At 41.2% G+C, this 18389-nt stretch overlaps 1 protein-coding gene across 1 annotated transcript; it reads right to left on the reverse strand.

Annotated features, from left to right (window-relative positions):
- Window positions 1-4500: 4500 nt before the first annotated feature.
- ABCG8 (ATP binding cassette subfamily G member 8) lies at window positions 4501-18130 on the reverse strand. The gene is made up of 13 exons (XM_074925972.1): window positions 18059-18130; window positions 16567-16671; window positions 15652-15808; window positions 13458-13696; window positions 12907-13039; window positions 10958-11227; window positions 8888-9053; window positions 8706-8798; window positions 7625-7824; window positions 7421-7497; window positions 5788-6055; window positions 5133-5260; window positions 4501-4638 (listed from the first exon to the last, which is right to left on the reverse strand). The coding sequence occupies exons 1-13, from the start codon at window positions 18128-18130 to the stop codon at window positions 4501-4503; spliced, it is 2046 nt and encodes a 681-aa protein (XP_074782073.1).
- Between the last annotated feature and the right edge of the window lie 259 nt (window positions 18131-18389).

Here is an 18389-nt window from a genome sequence, read left to right on the forward strand (position 1 = left end):
AAAAAGGAGCAAAAGATCCAAAGGCATTATTGATGGGAGATGCTGGTTCTGGAGCCATGATGTGGAGATTGAGAGGGTCTGTTAAGCTGCAGTTTCTTAGCACTGAAAGTATTAAAAGTATCTAATTGTGACCATGAAAGCAAAATAATGCTGACAAAATTTGCAATGCAAAATAACTGTAAGTTTTATTCAATGACAAAATAAACATCAACAGTTTCAGAATGAATTATATAAATGGGTAAGAGCACTTCTGTAAATTATGGATCTGAACTGGTTTCCAAATATTCCTTGAAAAAAATGATGAGCTATCATAGGGATTACAGTTGTGTGTGTGTGTATATATATATGTAATCTATTCATGCAGATACCTCTACATATACATATTAATATGAACACACATATATATATGCTTTGTAAAGCTCGTCAGCTCTTAAAAGGGTTAAGCAGTTTTAAAATTACCTCAACCCACTGCTTAAACATTGTTGCCTTAATTAATAGCTGCTAACATATGAAGGGCTTGTCTTGGCTCTCAGAGTATAAAAAAAAAGCGACATGTCACAGAGCTCCATGTACACTGTTTCTTGTCTACTGCCATTAAAATTAATCATTGTGGCTAAAACCTGAAAGGTTTGTTATTTCTGGTACAAGTGGACATATCAACACCTGCAATTTCTTACCCATAGAGTCTCCTTGCATAGTGCATTTTCTGGGATTTTTTTAAGAAAGGGTTTTTTTTAAATTAAAAGGGCTAGCTATTGACACTTGTTACTTATTTAGCATTCCTGAATGCATTTTGCAATGAACATATATGGGGTGAAACTTTCAACAGCTACTCATTAATTTAGCTTAGCCATAGTGAAAGCTAGTCCTTTCCAAATGACGAGTTAAAAGTGTTTTGGAGGACTGCCACTGCCCACGAGCCAATATGCAAAGCAGCATTTCTATAAATCCATTTTCCAGTGCTAAAAAAGTTTGTCCCTTTAGCCAAGTGGAGAGACTGCATAAAGTTGGAGTGGAGGTTGGGGAAGAACTTCCCACCTCTCCTTGTATTTAATACTTTTAAGTAATAAAGACAATTTTTTCTTATGTGTTTCTTTGCAGATAAGACATCATCTCTAGTACAAAGAGGTGGTGTAACACCACAGGGTTCTGTTGCCTACAGAGTACTTTATAGTACCCATGTAACCAGCACAGATTTGATTCTGAATTTGGTGAATTTTTCTGACAAATATCATTGCTGCTTGTACTTGATGTTCCCATTCCCAAATTTGATGTGTGTGCAGACTGGAACCCATAGCCTGTTGCAGTTAGGTCATGCACCGAGCAGTTCCAACAGCGGTTGGGCAAAAACCAACTTGCAACTGATGAAAAGTGGTGCCATTGCAAAACCAGTTTTGCACTGGCTTGGTTGCCTGCAGTAGGAGGGACCATGACTTAAGAGCTGAGGAGATCTTTTCTGAACCCGGTCAGGGAGGGTACAGGAGAGCAAAGACAGCGGTGGGCAAATCCTTGGGACTGGCAGGCAGTGCTCTGCTCGAGGGGCACATCTGCCTTGCCACACTGCCGGAGTCCCTAACAAACTAACTTGTCACATGTGGAACAGGCGGTACAATGAATTTTGTGCAGTGTCTTCCTTGTGATCTTTAGTCTCTGTGTTGAGATTGTTGCGGACTGCTGTAACTTTGGTTGTAGTGATACTGGGAGTGCAGGCAGGAGGGCAGACTGAGCTGCTGCTGACACGGGGGAGTCTAAGGAAAAGGAGCAGCTACTCTGAACCTTGGAAAGCAAAGCGATGCTGAAATTAAATGATGATGTTTAGCCTTCCTTGGTTAGAGCTCGTGGGAAGTTTTCTGTTCCCTCACTAACTGCTTGTTTTTGCAGCAGCAGCTCCACTGCGGAAGTGTGTAACCTTTTCTGCACAAAACTAACACGAAGCAGGACACAAAGGTAGAGGCCAAAGCATACAGCGTGACCTTTGCTGGCTGAGAGGTGCATAATTCCCCCTAACCTTGTACTATTTTTCAACTCCTGTTAGCACGAGTGGGGCAGGTTGTGTGTCATCCACCCACTCTTCCCTGTGCTCCTCTCCGTACACAGCCCCACGGCATGCTATTGTTAGGCATGAACGCTAATTGCTGGTATTTCAAGGCTCCTATCTTCTTATTGCTAAAGCCTGTAACAATAATCACAGCCTATATTCCCCATCTCTAGGCATCAAGGAAACAAGATATGATCATAGGCAGCGTGCTAATGTAATTGTAGTATATGGAATATGAGCTTTTTCTGTGTAAACACAGGCCTGGCCACATCCTATGATAGCTCTTCCTACACTCCATACGATGGCTGTTCCTAGGCTCACCGCTCAAGTCCCCATTATGTATACATCTACCCCTGTCATAACACCACCTCTGAAACACTCACACCGTTTGGTCCTGCCGCATAATGCTAAGAGGGTGGAATTTTAAATTGAAAAAGGCTGTTTAAGTAATGTCAGCAGCCTGACTAATTTCACAAAAGGAAGGAAATTCAAAGTTAAGGCTATGGTATATTCTTATCTGGATGCCTGAAGATTTCTGTGCATGACAATATGCCCCTAAAATTCAGAGCTGTCCCTTATGTCTTTAATTTCTCCCATTGTGTGTCTCCTTTTTTTATTAAACATCAAAGTGAATTCACAACAAAGAGTCAGCCTAGAATTTAATCCTCTAAATACCTTGAAAATAGAGGTTTAGACTAGAAGTACCAATATATACCCTTAAAACTTCAGTGTAATATAAAAGAGATTCTAATCACAACAGATCATTACAAAGAAGAGTAAACCACTTTAAAAAAATTAAGTGTCTTAAATATAATAAAAAGGAATAATTAAGAATCAAACAGGAAGCTGCTATTCTGACAATTTAATGATGCTGAATTGGACTGAAAGAATTGGCTTTGCCGTAAAAAGGCAATGAAAATCTGATAATTTCAAAATGGCACTAGGATCAGATCAAATGGTTTTTTTCAACATCAATTGCAGCAGAACTGGAGAGAAGTGGTAGAATTCACCTTAGAAGAACCTTGGATTGTTTTGGATTCCTACTGCTGCCTGGGGCTGAAGATGTTATTTTATCAGACCTGCTTAACATCTTTAGACTAGGGTCTTCCTGGGAATTTATTACCATGTGGAACCTGTGGAAAGTAATGTGGCAGTCCTAATTGCCAAATAGAGTAATAAAATATTGATGTTCTTTCATTCTTATTTCTTTAAAAAAAAAAAAAAAAAAGGGGGGGGGGGTGGTAGATTAACGTAACAGTATCTGGGGCATTAGCTGGTTACACTAGGATTTTTCCACAGCATATAATATAAATGAAAGTAGAGTAGATGATGTGATTTGGGTCTCTGTATATAAGCACAGAGATATGCATCCAAACATTTAAAATCAAAAAAACTAATCTTATAAAATGCTCACAACAACTGTACACCTAATTTGCACATGCACGTACCATGACTGTGTGTGTATTACAGCCATTTACTTACTGTTACAGATTTTCTGAACATTTGTGTCTTACAGCTGAACATAACTAGGTGCACAATTACAAGCATTTCATAGATTGCATCATTAGATTTTTAACTACAGAAGCGGCAGGTTGGTATTTCTACCTGAAAATCTTAGAAACCACCTTGGCAAATTGCTATGACTTGTATTGCTATGGAGAAAGGTGTATATAAAGATTATTAACAATCTTTATACTGTAAAGGTAAATCCAAGAAGGTGAGATAATTTGATCTGTTATAAAAAAAATAATCTATAGAGCGAGTAAATATCCGTTTTGGGCACCAACAGCACCTAACTCGAACACAAAGGCAAAGCCTTAAAACACATGAGCAATTAGAAACCAGAGGGAATCCTTAACAGCTGTGTTTTCTGTCCTTGCATGTTCCCCTGAAGCATCAGTCAAACCTTGTGTTGCTTGCCTCTAGACTGTTCATACAAGTGCCGACTGTTCTGCATGCCCCAGAAAGCAGGGGTTTCCGTGTGCTGATCCTGGTCTCTCAGAGCTCTCCCAGTTCACTACGTGATCACTGTGCGGTCAAACATTATGGACTAACACATCAGCTCTGACAAGGTGGGATGGGTCCTTTTAAATCGGTGGCCCATAGCTCACAGTATTTCAAGCTGTGGACAAGTCGTGAGCGTCTCGTCGCCTATAAAACCGTATGTCAAACAAACACACACCACCACCACCCCCCCCCAAAATAAATTAAAAAAACCCCAAAGCCGGCCCCGGGACCCGAGCCCAGGCCGCAGTGGCCGTTCGCGGAGGAGCGCCGCTCGCCGCCCGACTCCTGGGCTTCTGCTGCCACCCTGTGGCCACCCGCGCTGCCGCCACCCCGCGCTGCCGTCACCCCGCGCTGCCGTGGCGTCACCCCGGGCGCGGCGGGGGTGCCCAGGCTGGGCTTCCCTGGTTTCTTGCGAGGGACTCTGTAAGCTGCCGCCTCCTCCGCGCGCTTCCTCGTTACCAGTCTTGGTGCGATTTCTGCTTGATGAACCTCAGCGATAAGTAGTATAAAAGCAGGAAGCTGCACACGATGCCGGCGAGGACGAGGTAGCTGACGTAGAGAGGTTGGGAGTCCAGGTCCAGAGCCTGCGTGACCTGTAACCGCCAGTAACGCAAAATTAGGAAGGGACACGAAACTTCGTGGTGGGTCTGTGAGGCGCCTTGGATGTGTGAGCATCCCTGGCCCTGGCGCCTTGCCCGGGGTTCCGGCTGGACTTGACGTCCCGCGTGGGCCCTTCGATGGCGGGTTACGCGCCACGTCTATGGCGGCGGCGGGATCCCTGAGGAGCTACGGCTCAGCTGATCAACAATTTCAGCAAGCGCCTAGCTGGGGCTTGTGTAGAAAAGAGTTGCCCTTTGTTGTGTTCTGTTTTCTTTTTTTTTTTCTTTTTCCCACTAAAAAGAAAGGCATAAAAGGAGTGACTGCTGGGGGGACAAATTTAAAATACACCGAGTGTAAGGTGACTTCACATACTGATTTAGCGCTTGTCAAATTTGAGGCCTACGACATCTACTTAATTATGACAGATGTATAAATAGCACGCTAATTGCTTATCCAATGTTTATAACAACTTTCATTGGTGACTTACAAGTTTCCCTGGTATTTGAAAAGTAGTATTTCCAACAGTCATTTCGTATGTGAGGTCAGTGAATTGGATTTGCATCATGCTTTGGAAATTCCATCTGAGAAAAGAGATCTTAGAAACCCAAAATGGAACTGGGGAAAAAATGGCAGAAAGAAAGAAATTGAGACATATAGGCAAAACCTGAGACCTCAAAAACTGCTGTGTTACTGTCAAATACTTGCTAACAATTTCTTGACAGTTAGAGACTGTAAACATGTAACAGTTTAATTGTCACAAAATTGTAGCTATACTTTATATTGTTTCATGGAGATGAACAGTTAGGAGTGCATCAATATCCCTAGCCATCAAATGCCCACTAAATCTCACTGGAGCTCAATCTTCATCTACCAAATGTAATTCTTTTTACTGAAAAAATTGAGCAATTGTAAGAATTGAGCCTTTCACTAGTGCTTTTCTGACCAAACTTATCGTTACTTCATTTTCAGGTGGAGAAACTGATGTAAAATGAACGATCCAGTCACCTCCCAAGATGATAACTGCATAGGTAGGGACCAAGCTGAGTTTTCCTGCACAGGTCTTAGTCAGCCTCACATCAGCCAGTTGCTGATGAAAGCCATTGATGTTTCAGTTCAGAGGGATGGTGGGAACTTTGTCTTACCTGTCCAGAGGTTTTCCAGGCTTATAACAAAACCACCACTCAGGTAGAACGATGTGAAAAAGACGTTGCCAAAGAAGGCTGAGAGCTGTAAGGTCGGCAGCAGTGCGGCCACCCAAAGTGCCATGGCGCGGGCGCTGTATACAGACAGCCACACCGAGAGGAAGTTCAGCAGGAAATGTTCTGGTTCAGGAATGAGGTTTGCCAGCCAGTAGATGGGAACCCCGTAAATTATAACAAAAGCGCAGTGCTCTGGGAGCTCCCCCAAAATCTGTTCAGGAAGAAAAAAAAAAAAAAAAAAAAAGAGGGAGAGGAAAATAAATTGAATGATAAACACAAAACCTCCTGAGATGCACCTCAACATTCTTACAGACTGTTTCTAAAAACTACAGGAAATACTCCCTTAGAATGCAATCACCTCCCCGTTAGGTGTTGTCAGTGACATGCAAAAACAATCCACAACAAAAATTGAAATCCTCACTGATTTTTTTTTCTCTAGTTGTGACAATTCCTATAACTAATTGTTAAATTGAGAGGATTCTTGTTACAGATTAGATGTCTTGTTTTCTAACAGTTTTGGCAGCTTCTAAGAATTTAAGACGGCTGAGAACTCCTGTGCTTGTAACAGTAATACTATTACTGACTCATTGCAACTGTATGTTTTGTCCAAATTTGGTTGAACCTAGTGTGAGATTAAATTTGAGACAAAGTTGGCTGTTGGTCAGTCCCCCACTTTGTCCCAAAGTCAGTCCAGTTAGTAACTACTCAACTCACTGTAAAACAAAAAGATGCTTAGGATTTTCTCAGATGTCCAAAGATATGTATAGAGAGTATTATGATTATTTCTTCCGTAGAGGGCTGCTACTATCCTCTAATATTACGGTTGTAAAAAATTACATCGATTTCTCTATGAATAATGTGCAATCTTTGTGACACAATGCAAAGAATATTTTTCTCTGGCAACCACTAATAAGCATTTAAAATCTTGTGCAGAAATGGAAACCTAAATTACAGATGCCATGGCAGGCAGAACTCATCTAACAGTGGCAACATTGCAAAGAAGGGATTATTCTAAACCCTTGTGAAAGAGAGAATGTAATTTTTGAAAAGTCCTAAATTTCTTTCCAGAAACTCTTTATGCACTTAATACTGTTGTTTGTCTCTGACCAGTACAGACCCAAACAGCTACTGGCAATGTCACAGTTACCATTTTGCATTTCTGTTTTACCTTTGCTTTAGCAATTAACATGAACGTTTTCTTTTACAGATCAAGACATGTAATCAAACTTTCAAAGATGCTTCAGCAAATTAAATATGCACGTATGTGTCTATTATGTCTAAACCCTCAAGTTTGAGTTTGAGATTTCTCAAATTTCAGCCAAACAACCTAGTGAAAAATTCTTCTTTGGCTTTTCTGGGGTGGGATCTCAGCCATGACTTAATAGCAACAGATCTGAAGTAGTGTGAGGTTTAGTCCATTCATGCCAAGGAAGCATGAACGATAGCCTTAGCTGGCAGATGCAAAAGAACAAAGTCTGATATGAATGTGATCATTTATACGACAAGTTTTTGATTTGTTTGTGTTTTTTAATGTTAAAGCAAGGTGCTTGTATTTCCTGGCAACAAAACCAATTACCTTAGCAAAGAAGTACGGGCTAACAGAGTACATTCCGTCTTCCAAGTCATGATAAAGCATAGCTCTTTCTGAATGACCTGCAGGGTCGGAACAAACAGGTTGATTTCATCCTAGGGTTGCATTAGTAAGTATAATTTTTTTCATTGATTTAGGAATTTTCTGATTTTGATTGCTCGTAACATTTACAAGAAAACTGACACTTACATTTGGCAATAACATCCAAAATCACTGTGAATGGGATTAGTGCACCTATCATGTACAACAGTGCTGTTGTGTCACGAATTGAGAGTCCGGTTTTCTCATGGCCATAGTACAAAAATCCAATTAATAATGACATGATAAGGGCCCCAAATCCATGGATTAATAGCGTTGAAAGATCTCTGAAGTCATTGGAGACTTGACGACTAGGAAAACAGCAACATTGACCATAAGGTATAGTACTTACTAACGCTGGTCATATTCAGATATGTTGTCCCACGTGTTCTGCTAAAATCGATGTGTGGAACTTGCTGACTTAGAGTAGGACAGGCTTTGGGCTGTCAGTTTCTGTAAAGGATTTATCTAATCAAAGCTATTGAGTGTCTGTAGCCACCTAGTATTTCAGGTCTGAAATGCTGAAAGCTTGAAGGAAGGCAACAGGGGTGGAACAGTCTGATTTTGGAGACACAGAAGCGATCCCTTCAGTTATAGAAGTCTCTCTGTTAAGGACCTGTAGCGTATGCTAATGACAGCTGATACTGGTAATGATGTTCTACATGTATTAAACCAGTTTCTTTTGAGGACACAAGCACAAGACTCAACTAAAATACTCATCTATGCTGGCTATAATCAGTGAAGTCTCCTGGCTTCAAATCTGAGGCAGAGGTGCGAGGATGGCAATGCCTGAGCCTACCACATGACTGCCTGGGCTTGCTGAGGGTTGAGTCGCCATGCTGCGGCGTGGAGATCGGGATGGCTGTACCCAAATGTGGGGCACACGTTCCTGAGCCTGGAGGCTCCTGCTGCTGCTTAAAGCCACGGGCTCCCACTGATGTAAGTGGGAGGTGACTGTGTCTGGAAGGAGCTCTGGAAGGGTCAGAAAGGTGGGGCCATACATCTGGCTGCCGTCCTGCTCGGGGAGGCTGGGGTGAGCTGGTATAGCAACACCTCTGCTCTACGGCTTGCTCAGGCCTAGCGCTAGCTGTGCACTTTCAGTACGCACTCATTCTCTTTTTGTGCTTCTTTCTTCCGCTTTAAGATACAATTGGGCGTGATACACAACACTTTAAGCTGGAGATAAGGTTACCTTAATAATATAGTGAACTGCTTTAAGACTCCTGGTAACTGATTACTTGAATGGTGAGGCATGTTGATAGTCTCTTCTGAATTTAAATGGGAGCTGCCCAAAAGAAAAGAGAAAAAAGATTTGAAATTAACACAGGCTGTAGCTGTTACTCCAGATCTGCAGTAAAACACTCTTTTCTTTACCTTTGCTTGCTGAATGTGGTTGCAACATTGTCTCCTTCAGTAACCTTCCATAAGAAATCATCAAAATCTTTGACTTTCTCTAGGAACAAGTTGGCAAGAGTATTTGCTCTTTTTCGGCTTTCCATCTCCTTTTCTGCAGTCTGCTTATCGATACTGGTCAAATCAACTGCAAGATATTATTTGACACGAGTCCATATGCTACAGGTGGCATAACTTTATGATGTATTTAGAATCAGAGATTTCACTGTGAACAGACAGTACGACCTGTGTGCATGCATTAAGCTACAATGGTTAAAACTTTATCAGTTACTTTAGGTAATTAGAGAACAGTCTGTCAATGTGTATTTTGTCTTGGGAGATGTTTCTTATCTAGTCATTCAATCAGTCTCGGAGAGATTTAATAATTTATTATTATAATATTGTTAACTACTATTTCAGATTTTTCTAAATTTAATAGTGGCTTGAGAGGGGTGCTGAGAATAAAGAGTTTCCTTCCTGGCATGTAGTCACTTGCAGTCTGTTATGTGACTTTGACTTAAATCACGTGTTTTTTCTCCATGTGCAAAATGATAATTTTAATCTTCTTTTGTATCTTACAGAGGTGCCATAAACTTCAGCCGATACTGAGAAAGCCCAAGAAGAATATTATCCAAGGACAACATAGTAGCAGCAACAATTGTTGACTTACCATTATTTTTTTATTTAACAAAATTATTTTTTTAAAGCTAAATTTTTAATGGTATTTTTCAATGGTGACCTTCAGTGTAGAGTGACAATACCTGATGTTTTGCAGATGCTTTTTGACAGAACTATCACTGCACATTTCATAACTCCTAACATTGGGCTGATCATCTCGGTTCAGGCACTCTTCAGCAGGAGTTCATCAGAAATGAGCTGCAATCTGCCCTACCTCTTTGCTTCTGCCATGGTCTCCTGTCTCTCCATCTGACGCATAGCCACCATTTGTGCATTTGCATCAAGTGCTCCTTCTTGCTGTGGCATCCCTCTACCATCCTGTCTCATTTCCATTTTCCCACTGCCTATATTTCTCTTCTGTTCCTACAGGTACTGTCTCTCTGCATACTGCTGAATGACCTTGCTTTCTCGTCCTTCCCCACCTCCATGTTGTAGGGGTTTGTCTCTGTAACCACAGGCTGTGGCTGCAGGTTTCTCCAGGACTGCCTCATAGTCTCCATTCCCATACGGGGGTGCTGCAGGCCTTTCTTGAGGCTGCGCTTGGCTGAGAAGGACGCTGTGAACTCTGGTGGTGGCAAAGGTCCTTTTGCAGGGCTTGACATGGAGGTTAACTTCTGTTTAACTCTGCACAGCTGACACCAGCTGACACTGCCTGCCACATAGGCACAACTGAGAGCATTGCAGTCGGTGTCTGTACATGGTTTCCTCGCCAATTGAGTGCAAAGACCTCAGGGCTGGAACCGAACCAACCTCTGTGATAAGAGACTGCTGCCATTAGATTAACAGGGACAGACTCCCTTTGCGTGTTGCAAAACCAGAGGAGGAATGGATTTGGAACCACGTAGTTAAATTTCTTTGAGAAGAAGAATAAAAGGGTTGCTGTTCTGGGTTTGATTTTTCTCCCTTCCAGTGTGCTCTGTTGGGCAGCACTCCTCTTCCCCATTTACTGTTCCAGGTATGTATTATTCCTCACCCTGGGAAACTAGCTTCCCACATTTCTTGATTCAGAAGTCAAAGAACTGGCTACAGAAAGCAATTGAACAGTTCATCCATGTCTTTCTCAGTGATGGTAAAAGTTTCAACCAGCTGAAACACGGGAATTAGTGTGCTAAACATAGGGAGGAGTTGCTACACCTGGCAGGGTTACAAGGATTATTTAAAATTGATTTTTTCCATAGCTCTTTTTTTTGTTACATTTCCTGTACTGACAAATGAGGATCTTATTAAAACCTGAAATTGCTACAGTATTGATTTGAGTCAGTTATAAAACATTTCTAAGACAGTTATGGTCAATAAAAATCAATGTTAGCGGGTACACTTAGGAAAGCAAATGTCTTCCAGTAACCTTTTTTTATGACAGTGTTTGATACTAACCATAGAAGTCTGCAGGATTGCTGTACTTTGGGCAGGGATAGCCTAGTTCTGTGAAGTATGGTACCATGTCTCTAGCTGTTCCAGAATAGACAGTGACTCCAGAAGTCATCAGAAGAACTAAATCAAACAGTTGGAAGATATCTGACCGGGGCTGGTGAAGTGAAAGAAGAACTAATCTGTTTCCTCTGGCCAGTCTGGATAATGTTATCACAAGGTTATGTGCAGTAAAACTGTCCAGCCCAGATGTGGGTTCATCCAGTATGAGTATTCCTGCCAAAGACAGTAAGTTTAGATGTGGAAAGCCGCATGTTTGATTTCAAAAATATGTTTTAAGTGAAATGGTGCATGAAATCTCACTGATATATTCCATTTTTTAAAAAGTGCACAGTATATTTCATACCAGCATCACAGAATATTCAACAATGGCAGTTTCTTCCCTTATCTTACTGAACATGATGACCAAGAGTAATTATTTTAAACCTTATCTTGTTCCCACTGGAAACAAGAATTATTTTTTTTTATTTTTCGTTGGGATGCACATTTAGGTTCTTTCTTAAATTTACAGTCTTTTTTGCAGATTTGCACTGCCTGTACAGATATCAGGTCCACAAATATGAATAGTACTAGGTTTGTATACTGCCTACTGAAATATTTTAACCTAAATGCTTGATATTTAAACCTTTTGTATTATTCATGTGTAAATGCACAGTATTAATTTAGATGGCTCCTCCTCCTCCCAAAGGGTGCTCTATTTTGCACCTATTTGCACATATATACGAGGAGATATGCATATGTTTGGATTTTTTGTTTGTTTTGCAAATGTTTGTTACAAACCTGAAAGTGTTCTATTACTTCGCAGTGTTTGTGTTGTTATAGAGCTTAACAGCCTAATCAGCACAAGACAATGTCTGTACATAGACATGGTTTCTGCGCTGAGGGATATGACATGTTCGAAATGTAAAGAAAGCTTTACTTATTTTTGCTGGAACTAATTATTTTTTTACTTCAGTACCAGCACATCTATTCCTTACATCACTTTTTACAAAAAAAAAAAAAAAAGACTCCTACTTGCCCCATAATTACAAAAGTATATCTTTATACAAGCAAAAAATTCTCATATCCATTTCCCAGTGGAAGAGCTGATGGGAAATCTTGCTCAACAAGAAGCTCAGCCAAGATTAGTAGTGCTGTTGATATATCTAAGAGCAGATAGGGGATTCAATCCTGCAAAATCAACTGCGGATTTAGTCTCATGTTTTCCTTCTACTGAAGATGATGGAAGTTTCTAGTTGACCTGTGGCACGAGCCAGCCACGTCAATGAGTTGCACAAGACACCAATAACTGACTATACAGCCAAGAAAGTGACCTTCTCTGTTAACATTGCACATGTAAACGGGCTGGCTTGGAGGAAAGGAAAACAATCTCAATGTTATAATAGGCCAGCAGCCTTCCAAAGTAACTTGGGGCATGAGGTCAGATACAAAGCAAACCTCATACTGCTATGCACAAACCACAGCACTGCTGTGAGGGTGACTGCAGGCAACTTGCCGTAGCCTGTGATGGTGGTTTTAGAGAGAGGTGGGTGAAGGCTCCCAAGGGGGCTCTGCCTGGCTCTGTCACGACTTTTCCATTGGCAAAGGTGACAGAAGTGAGTGGGCTGCTGAAACAGTCCATTTACAGAAGTATTGCTGTAATCATTACAGCATTACCTGTGATCAGCAGTGATTTCAGTTTAAGCAATTGGACCAGCACCCAGTCACTGTGGCTAACTTTGCCATGGAGAGGTAACCTCTGGCAGAGGGTGGGGACCTGTTAAGTGTTCTGAGTATAAACTCCTCAAGCTGCCCCAGGGGCAACTGTGTGTAAGACGCTTCCCTGAAAGCTCCTATCTTCATTTACTGCCCCATTTCCCCCAGTGGTGTCAGGAAGGTGTCAGGGTTTTGCTCACCCGGGTTCCAGAGCAGCTGCACACCAATGCTCACCCTCCGCCTCTCGCCTCCTGAAACGCCGCGGAGGTACTCGTTCCCTACTCTGGTGTTCGCACACTGACGCAGACGTAGTTCTGCTATAACATCTTCTACCTGGGGGGATCCAAAGGGTAACAGAGGTAAAGCAAAAGTTTATTTGCACATTCATGCATAGATAAAACTGAAAATATGATTAATGTGGTTAAAATTCATCTAGATATTTCAGTGCGCTCTGATCAAGAGACACTTGAAAACAAATCTTGATTTTAGAGATAACATAAAAGAAGACTCGGCGATCAGCAATTTAGTAGTTCTTTCAGCCTCTCTAATGCTTTCTCTAGATTGTCATTTTTTATGAGCTTTGGAACAATTGCTGGTTTCTATCTTGAAAGAAGAAAAAGGTTTATAATTCATAATCTACATAAAAAAATGCCAGATTAGCTGTTCTGACTGCAAACACACAGGATTTCTTGGATAATTCCTGTCAGACACATTTTTGACAACTTTATTTTTTTTCCAACAGCTTAATTACCCTTTTTTTCCTCTGTGAGTCTGAAAAAAACTTTGGAAGACGCAGTTTGGCAACGAACAATAGTGTTTCTCTGACAGTCAGGTGGGGGAGCAGTCGGTCATCCTGCCGCACATGTGCTATGCATTTCTTAACAAGCTGGGGAGTGCTGGGTTTGTTATTGATCATGATTTGACCAGACTTGATTTTGCCTCCATGATCCCGGCAGGTTATCACATCAAGCAAGGATGTCTTTCCACCAGCTAGAAAAAATAAAAATTGAAAATTAAATTAATTTTCAAGGGATCGTTTTGAAAAGTGATTTAGTCACAAGCAGAGGATAGAAGTTTCTGTTGTTTAACGTCTTTTCCCCAACACTTCCTGAAGCTTTTCCAAAGCCACAGTGTCAGAATGGTCTTGAAAGAAAATCCTGACTATAAGCTCGTGTTCAGGATATCTCTCTTCTCTGGAATGGAGTACATGGCTTTCACCTTTGTCATTTCTCAGCAGAACTGGGTAGTTGGGCATTGAGGATGGTTCCATAAACTCAAGAAGCAAGATCTCTTTGTCCTCTTGTTACCTCTCTTTCACTTTTGAAACATAGGTGAAAGGTGGTGTCCTGCGCTGGCTGCAGGGCTGGGACCTAAATGCTCTTCAAGAGCTTGCTGTGTGGAGGGAACTGTAAATTCCGAAACAGCAGCTGGAACAGCTGAAAGACTAAGGCGCTTAATCATTATGCAGACAATAAGAATCTTAATCATAATTGAAACAAAAATTATTATGACTTAAATAAGACAAAAAGTCATTTAAATAATTAAGAAAATCTGGCTCATACTCAGAGGTAAGAAAAGTAAAACGATTAAAACAACACCTGATTTGGAATTAAATAGCAAATGAATTTTTCCTTTTTGCTCTATGATACTGTATGTAAACACACAGAGCTTTCTTATGATTAGATGTCGTTTATTTCTAGTCTCCCTGTTGAAAGATTAACTCCACACTTTCTTAATATATACATTTTAAAAAAGAAACCCATCCATCTGTAAACCACATATTGCTCTATTTAAGAGTGACATATTGATTGCCATTGACAGTGTGAAACCCATCAGCAGTTTAATCCATTTTACTAAGGCATTTGATGAAATAGATGATAAACAGCTTTTAAAAATAGTTTGACTATTTTGCTGAAAGGGGTTTGTGCTCAGTGTACGTTACCTTACAAAGGTGCTATAACTCAATATGTTATTTCATCACAAGCTTTTCCTTTTATTATCAGGAGAATCTCTAAGGTACAATTTCAATTACATTAAAGATATATGCTAAGAAAAAATTCCCATGGCAATGGGGAAGATAAACCTCTTTTGTAGAAATAAAATTAAAACTTTATTTGGCAAATATGCCTTGCCTTTGAGAGAAAGCATCTTCACTGAATCACTGAGTTCACCTGATGTAAGAGTCTAGTGAAGTCACAGCATGAGGGTTTTTACCTCCAAAGTATGGGTACTTTTTACTTCAGTTTAACAGGTCACGTGTCTACTTCTTATCCCCCTAAATGAGCTTGGACTCAACTAACCACATGGGGTAAAGGCCGTCTCTCCATTACTCAACCTCACCCTGGAGAAGATTAAACCAGTCCCACCAGAAAAAGAAGAAGGAAAAAAAAAAAATAAGTAAGAAAGCAGAGATTCATTTTAAAGCTGAACAGAAGAAGAACTGTCTTTTCTCTGTAACTTTCTCTTAATTAATCCAAATTAGATATTTTATCCTGTTAGAACTGTGTCAGTCTGAAGGGAACTCCTGCTTATGGCTCTGCAAGTTACCACCGATCTTTCTTACAGGGTCTGGCCTCATTTGCATGCTGTGTTACTGGGCAAGGTCTGCATTGGCTTGTTTTGAATTTGAGCCGTAAAGCTGATTCATGTCCAGCAGAGCTGGGACTGCAGGCCACAGTTAGAACAATACTCCACTACACCTCAGGAAACAAACAGCAAATGTATACAAGTCATAACAAAATCAGTTTTGAAACAAATGGTAAACTTCCCCCCCCCCCCCCCCCCAGTATCATTCTTTGTTTCCTCATACATTGTAAAGAATGTATTTAAGTGACACGTTTCCCGTAGTTGTTTCTCAAACAGATTTTGCTATTCAAAAGTATTGCTCTTGGCTGGGTACATTTTATCTGAGAGTTGGTCAAATCTTGGAAATTGGTTGCTCTTACCAGTGCTTCCTATGATAGCTAGCATCTGACCACTCTGAACCTTTAAATTCAAATTCTGGATTATTGACACATGAGAACAGGGATCTGATTTCCAGGTCCAGGGCATTTTCATCTGCGCGAGGTTTTCATACCAGGGAATCTGGGATGCCATGTTAACCTAACAAAGAAAGAAACAAGTCCCTTCAATTCAAACAATAAACTATTTAGCGATAAATACCTTCAATGTTATGATGTTACAAACAGACAATATATTAAAATAGTATTGTTAATCTTCAGAAATACATGGAAGAAAGTTCTTTTATAGCCAAGTATGCTTTTCATGCTTTGCTTCTTATTCTGTTAATAACTAATGCTATCTCTGTCCTCTGTTATTTTGGTAAAATTTATTGCTATTGTAAATTTCAAATGCTTAAAATTTTGAATATAATTTGAAATTACACAAAGCTGAAAATTGTGAAATCTACATCAGATGCCATGGTGGCACAAAGAGAGATGAAAAATTCCACTCGTTGCCTGAAATCCTCCTTGTTAATCCTTCTCTCTTTGTCTCCTGCATACGCATTCTTGTCAGCAAGGGTTCCCACCATCCCTAGCTGGACAGACAGTTCCTCTACCCCAGCCCTCAGAGGAATAATTTGGCTCAAGAATGAGAATAAACAGAGCCTAGAAACAGAGCTCTTTTCCTGTCTTACCCCCTAGCTTTACGAGATCTGTTTACAATGGAGGGTTTAGACTGCTGTCAATATTGCAGGCATGATTCTGCTCACAGAACTTCTGTGTATTTGACCGTGCAACGGTCCTGTGAACTTTGTGTTGTGAACTTCAACTTTGGCTTTTAAAATGTCTTTCATATAGAAATAGGCATTGCTGGATATGCTCCCTGCTGGAAGGAAGTATATAAATTACAACTTTTACCTGGTAGTTGAGTTCTTTGACCTCGAGAACATTTGATTTTCCACTGTATGTGAAATACAAACTGTTATCTTCTTCAGAGCAAAAAATAGTATCCTGGGCTTCAGTCTGGAAAAGTTTTTAGGTTACTACAATCGTTAATTACAATACATAAAGTGCTGTTAAAATTTGAGTTCAGAAAAGGCGAAGCACAAAGGGAAATATATTTTATGGAATGTAACAGTATTGTTGATGAGTTACTGTAGTGCAAAAGTCTGAATGGTTGAAGTGGGTTATCTGTTAATCAGCGTGAAACGTACTTTGTTCCGGTGGCGTGTATGAGGGCCAAACATGCTGTGTTATGCTCTTCTATTTGCTTCCAGTTTAAATAGGTTCACTTTCAAAATGGAGATAGATGTCAAGCCACTATAGAGAATGGACTCTGTTTCTGGTTTTGAGGAAAAAAAGTACTGCTTCAACAGTGTTAGTCTACTGGATTAAAATGGTGCATATTGCAATTCATAAGTTATGGCAGCCAAAAATTAAGGTTCACTGGTGGAAATATGTTTGTTCTTGAATTTCACAGGGACTCGCTAACTTGGAGGCTTTACAAACAAGTAGGTGTGCAACCAAAAGTATAATCTCTTTTTCTCCTCTTGTTTTTTAAATTCACAGTTTGTCAACTGGAACTTAGTGTTCTATCAGTTAAAATAACTGAGTCTCTACTTGGCTTCATTAACCTTTTGCATATAGCTGCAATTAAGAAGTCTTTGCTGAGGCAGCTGTTTGGCTTTGGGTTTAATTCTGTGTGCGTGCCTGTAGTTTTCACCCCAGACAGCTGTATCTCTCCCACAGCCTTCTTGTGCCTTTCCTACGAGTCAGACTCATATCCTAGCCAAGGCAAATGTACCTGTTCCCTGTGTAGCAGACCCTATACATGCCTGTGGTATCTTTGGCAGACGGTGACCACAGTCTTTGTGTGCACCTCCTATCCTCGCAGCAAATGAGGCTAATTAATCTTTTCAGTCTAGATATGCAGCAGAAAGCAACGTGATACCAAGCAGCCTGAAAAGCCACATGAAAGCCCTCCAAGCTTCCCCCGCTGCCAAAGCACTCTGTGTTCTTGCTTATGTTGAACTTAAGTTTTAAAAAAAGCAAGTGGTCCCCAGCAAATGTGGAGAGCTGGTTTTACAGCCTGAAGGCATGTCCTGGGAAAGCTAGTCCAGGCCATGCTCGGGGACTTTCTGCTCCATCTATGTATCTGAAGATCCCCTCCCTCAGGTCCACCACCGTGGCACCTGAGTGCAGCTTGCATAGCACCAGCTTTATCCGCAGGGTGCTCCTGTGGGGGTGAGGAACTTTCTGCTCCCTATTTCAGCGCTGGAGGAAGTAAGGGCTCTCTGCCTGCGAAAGCCCACTTGGCAGGCTGGCCGCCCACCTCTGCCAGCACCCGGGTGAGTGCTGTAGCTGCGGGATGGCTGAACCAGTCAGGTCCCTCCCCGCAGGTCTCACTCACCGGCAAGCCCTCGCATGCCACCCGGCTCCAGCTGGCACTGTCCAGAGAGACATTTTCAGTGGTTTCCTTCATGTTGGTGGTGGAAGATCTCGCTCCCTGAGGTGGTTTGACTGTCGGCTCTTTGAAAGCTGTGGAAATTCTTCTCCTCTAGGTTTTGAGCTCAGCCCTTTCCAGGCGCTTTCACCGCAGCACCATTTCTTCTGGCACACTGCGTTTCTGTAGCTGGCATGATCCCATGGACAGGGAAATATTCCCCTCCTCTGGGACAGTAACAACTCGGGCTAAAGGTACATCAGATAGTGGCTTCAGCTAGTCGCCTGCCAGTTGTTTT

Source organism: Athene noctua, chromosome 1 (assembly GCF_965140245.1).
Source record: "Athene noctua chromosome 1, bAthNoc1.hap1.1, whole genome shotgun sequence".
Taxonomy (NCBI): Eukaryota; Metazoa; Chordata; class Aves; order Strigiformes; family Strigidae; genus Athene; species Athene noctua.